The sequence below is a fragment of the Monopterus albus genome, unplaced genomic scaffold (assembly GCF_001952655.1).
Source record: "Monopterus albus unplaced genomic scaffold, M_albus_1.0 scaffold531.1, whole genome shotgun sequence".
NCBI lineage: Eukaryota > Metazoa > Chordata > Actinopteri > Synbranchiformes > Synbranchidae > Monopterus > Monopterus albus.
Genome location: NW_018128411.1, coordinates 68,226 through 73,076, shown reverse-complemented (window position 1 = coordinate 73,076; position 4,851 = coordinate 68,226). Strand labels below are relative to the sequence as shown.

The following is a 4,851-nucleotide window of genomic DNA, read 5'->3' as shown; positions in this document are numbered from 1 at the left end:
ATACCTGAGCGTGTAATGTTCATTTTTACCTGTGTTCATTGAATAAATCAGCACTGTTTTGAAAGTACTTGGACTGCTTCGTCTCTCAGAGTTAGCGTGGTGAAAAGTACTGGGTCCAACAGTACCTTTACTCTTGTGATAATAGTTTTGCAGTTTAAACATTTTGAATGCAGGACTTTTATTTTAACAGTCTGAGTACTTCCTCCATTTTTATTTTGAAACTCATTTAGCCCGGAAGTGTTTATCCAAGGGAACCGCTGTTGTCATTGTCCACACGTGTTTAGCTAACAACGAGGCTTTTATCAGCCAACAACTACAGTGAGTTGAGTGTTTACATGTGTGTGGTAATGAAGGTAGAAACCGCCATGAGTGTAGATAATAGTTTGTATTGACTCGGATGTTGTAGTGAAACCTGTGGTGTCTTACCAATTAACGGCTAAGTTAGCAAATGGTACCGACATATGGCAGTGGTGTCAACTACTTTTGCTACAGACGACTTATTTGTCCTTATCTGGTAGAAAAGTAGCATAATTTCCGATTTATACTGTGTTTAAGCGGCTGGTTATATCACCGCGATTCCTTGAGCCAGTCCTGAACACAGCTGCAGCTGAATCGGTCGAATACACACGCGTATGGCTAATTACGTGACTTTAGTTTAGGCCAGGGCTTCTCCAGCCTCTTCAGGTCAGGATCCGTGGGGAGCGGAGCCTTTCAGCTTTTAGGATAGCTGGAGCAAACGATTCCAAGTTCGTGGATCAGTAAGTCATAAGCGAAGCGTTGTTAAAACACACAGGACACCTTTTATACCCGCAGTAAGCTTGTTGTCTGCCTTACTCCGTTTGGAGATAAATGTAGTTTGAGCATTACTATAGAAGCTCAGTATAAGAGTTAAATGATGTTTACCCGTTATTTGGGGTGTCAGGCCATACTGTCATAAATCTTCACAGCCCCACAATAAGCATTAGTGATGTCCAATTGACACCATGACACCTGTATCGAACCACTTCATCATTTGTATCAAGTATTGGTTAATTCATTCAAAGGTTCGGTTTAGTGCCATCTGGTGGCGAAATAGTATGCAGCAGAACAATGTCTGAATTATGTGATGGGTCTAACTAGGCTTTGTGTGAATGATGTGAAAACGTTTGTAATGATTGATTGGTCAGTCTATCAAAGTATGTAGTGTAGTAGGTGGGAGAAGGCGTGTTTGGGGAAACAGAGGATGTACTAGGATGTAATATGTGAGTATGTAACTAGGACAGGGTATGAATAAATACGAGGGATGGAAAATAATCATTTTTATTCAAGAACAAAAGTTTCTCCACTGTCTTTGGACCGATCAGGTGAATCTGTTCCCACATTGGAGAACGGGGTCTCTTCCTAGCTGGCTCCCTGGTGATCACACACCAGCAGCAATGATCATACCAACAGCAACTATGCACAAACCTACTACGCCAACAAACCCGCATGTTGTGCATAATCTTGGTTGGCTTTATAGTACCCCTATGCTTACGCAACAGCTGACATGCACAGCAAGATCTCGCGTCGTGACACCATATCAGTGGTTTGAACCGGTCACTGGAGTCACTCAGGCCAGCCGTTTCTGTGTCGGACGTCATCAGTCACGTGTCTTTTTGGCAACGATACAAGCCTCGAGGCAGTGGTTTGCGGAAGATCCCCCTTCTGAGCTTGAATCATGTATCGAGGCCTCAGTGTCAGATGGCCATCAATAGTAAGCAATACTGTTTTCCAAACCCTTAACACAAAGCATTCCTGAACCTCGTCATCACCCGGGCAAAGAGCAGATATGTAGCTTGACACACATCATCTGCATTGCATTTGCTCAGGTTAAACTGTGGCTGGTCCAAATGGATTCTAATCACGGTCACCTCTGAGAGCCGGGTCCGCTCAGCTGTCCAACCACTGACACTCAACCAAGACTGTCAAACAAAGGAAGAATATACTACTAATATCCACAGTGAGGCAATTATTATTGGTGTTAGTAATAACACCAATAATTAATGATAAAACAACGTTATAGCAACCTAACTATAAGCTTTATTTTAAAAGGAAAGTCTGAAGTTTAATCTTAAAGGTAGAGAGGGCGTCTGCCTCTCGAACTGAGACTGGGAGCTGGTTCCACAGGAGAGGAGCTTGATAGCTAAAGGCTACTAGCATGCATGCTACTTCTGTAAACAGCAATAAGTTGCGCAAGAAACGGAGAATCGGTCGCTCAGAATTGTAGCTTACATTTCCTGTTAGATGCAGAATTGGACCCTGACTTCAGCAGTGTTTGTTAATGATGACATGCTTATATTTTCATTAGCTTGGTTGATTTGTCACCAGCTGATATGCTGGTGATTAGTTTATTGTATATTTGCAGGCGCTGTTGGCTGTTCTCTAAAAATGGCTGAAGCATTTAGTAGTAGTTCGGAAATGGTGATCCAGCGTGTGGTAGATGTTCCAGTGAAGACAAATACTGCCCCAGAAAAACTCGAAGAATTGTATCAGATAATGAAAACATGCGACTTTATCAGGCAGAACCGATTTGAAACGGTGAGGATGCCATTTTCTGCTTTTCCATTTTCACGTAAACTAAAGTATGGAGGAATGTCAGATACCGTACATGTTTGAGAAGTTTGCCCAAATTGCTCCACAGGTTGCTCTGCAGTTTCCTGATGAGCTGCTGGTGGATGCTGTCGCCATAGCAGAGGAGATCAGGAGAAATTGTAATGCCAAGCCATTCATTTTGGGAGATACATCTTATGGCAGGTAACGTACCACATTTAACTGAGAAAACTTAACTGGTTTAATAATACACACCTACCACATACATCTTTTCTGTGCTGTTACGTAAAGTAAGGTGACAGCCACTGGTCTTTTACAGGCATTTATTGCTTTACACGTGTGACGTTTTTCAAATTTTAATCCAAGACAGACATGATAATTTGACTTGTTTTAGTGAGTATATTAATCAATTGGTAGTTTTGTTTTATTTTATAGGTTTATTTATTTGTGCATTCATTCATGTATGCATGCATTGTAATATAATAGCAATAGTTATAATTATGGGCAGCACAGTGGAGGAGTGCTACCACTGTCACCTCACAGTAAGAAGGCTCCAGGTTCAAACCTAGCCATGCAGAGCCTCTCTGTCCAGAGTCTGCATGTTATCCCTGTGCCTGCGTGGGTTTTCTTTGGGTACACCGGTCTCCTGCCACAGCCCAAAGACATGCAGCTTAGGTTGATTCACAGCTGTAAATCAGCTGTGAGTGATTGTCTGTCTCTTTGTGTGAGCCCTGTGACAGACTGGCAACTTGTCAAGGGTGAACCTCGCCTCTCACTCAGTGTCAGCTGGGATTGACTCCAGCTCCCTGCAACCCTCCACATGGTCAGCGCTAAGATAATGGATGAGTGGATGAGGGTTTGACATTAACCACGGCCACAAACTGTTACTGTGTGGCTTGCTGAGACCCCTTGTCTCATAACCGCTGCACCTTGCCAACACAACATTAACATTCCATGAACATCCCATTTTGTTTGTGCCTTTTAGTTCAACATTCTATGAAAACAGGGACCAGTGAGATTACTTGTTCCCGGTCCCGACTCTCTGCCGTTATGTTGGGGCTGCTGAAGTATGGGTTTATCAAGCCTGTAATGCGATCGGTGCAGAAGAGCCAGAAACACCAAACACAGACTATGAAAAAATTGCAGCAGAAATTTAGGGGTGAATGGAAGAAAGAGTAAGTGGCTAGAATATAACCAGGGTGTCTGCGGGGTTTTAAAAAGTTTTAAAAAGTGATTAATCAAAATTGCCACATTTAAGGCCATTAAAAGTGTGGTTTAGAGGTTGTTTTTTGTTTTGTTTTTTTAATAGGTATTTTTTCAGACTATGGCATCCTATTCTGATTGAAATTCTATCTGCTAAAGTTTGGGCTAGTTCATTTAAATATGGGCTTTAGCATATCTGGGCACATAATCAAAGATCCTCGTCTAGTCTCAACTTTGTATGTTTGATGCTGACGTCATATTCAGTGGTCGTTCGACATCTCAAACACTTTTCATGCTCAGCTCAACTGGATAGCCAACTGGCTATGTTTTTGACTAGTTTAGGCATATCTTCAACGTCCAGACAACCATCATCGTTGTCATGGGCAAATGCAAGTTTTCTGACAGCTGGGCAGAAGACCCAGCCTTTAAGGACTGGCTCAGGCCTGCAGTAGGGAATAACCGGCAGGCTTATTGTTCGGTTTGTAAAGAAACAAACAAAAAAACATTCAAATCAAATTTTGTTTGTATAGCGCCAAACCACAACAAAAGTCATCTCAGGACACTTTACAGAGTAAGGTCTAGACCTTACTGTTATCACTATTATTACAGAGGGAAAACCCAACAAATCCCCTCGAGCAAGCACTTGGTGACAGTGGGGAGGAAAAACTCCCTTTAACGGAAGAAACCGCCGACAGACCCCGGCTCTTGGTGGGTGGCCTTCTGCCTCGACCAGTTAGGGTGAGTGGATAGAGGAGAGAGAAAAGAAGAAAAGCAACAGGACACAACAAACAACAACAATCAATCAAACACTAGTCAGGTTGATGTGGCCGGTGACTGCTCATCGGAAACAGAGCTCCAGAGCCAGGGCAACTTGCAGTAAGATACAGGGAGAGAGAGAGAGAGAACACACTACGGGAGAGAGGAGACACAAAGTTAGTGATGTGTAATGGTGGCATATAGAAGCATAGGGAGAGAGGAAAGGAGAGGGCAGGGGAGGAGAGAAACAGAGCATCATGGTGCCCCCCAGCAGCCTAGGCCTATAGCAGCATAACTAAGGGAAGGCTCAGGGTCACCTGATAC

At 43.1% G+C, this 4,851-nt stretch overlaps 1 protein-coding gene across 2 annotated transcripts in view; it reads left to right on the top strand.

Annotated features, from left to right (window-relative positions):
• The first annotated feature begins 221 nt into the window (after nucleotides 1-221).
• The window catches only part of dph2 (diphthamide biosynthesis 2), a 23,431-nt gene continuing 18,801 nt past the window's right edge, over nucleotides 222-4,851 (top strand). The window contains exons 1-3 of one of the 2 annotated variants that reach the window (XM_020588360.1): nucleotides 222-318; nucleotides 2,384-2,556; nucleotides 2,660-2,772. In XM_020588360.1, coding sequence (XP_020444016.1) covers nucleotides 2,407-2,556; nucleotides 2,660-2,772 — 263 coding nt within the window. In that variant the 5' untranslated portion in view covers nucleotides 222-318; nucleotides 2,384-2,406. Of the gene's footprint in view, nucleotides 319-341; nucleotides 759-2,383; nucleotides 2,557-2,659; nucleotides 2,773-4,851 lie in introns of those variants that run through there. The other variant, XM_020588361.1, reaches the window with a different exon arrangement.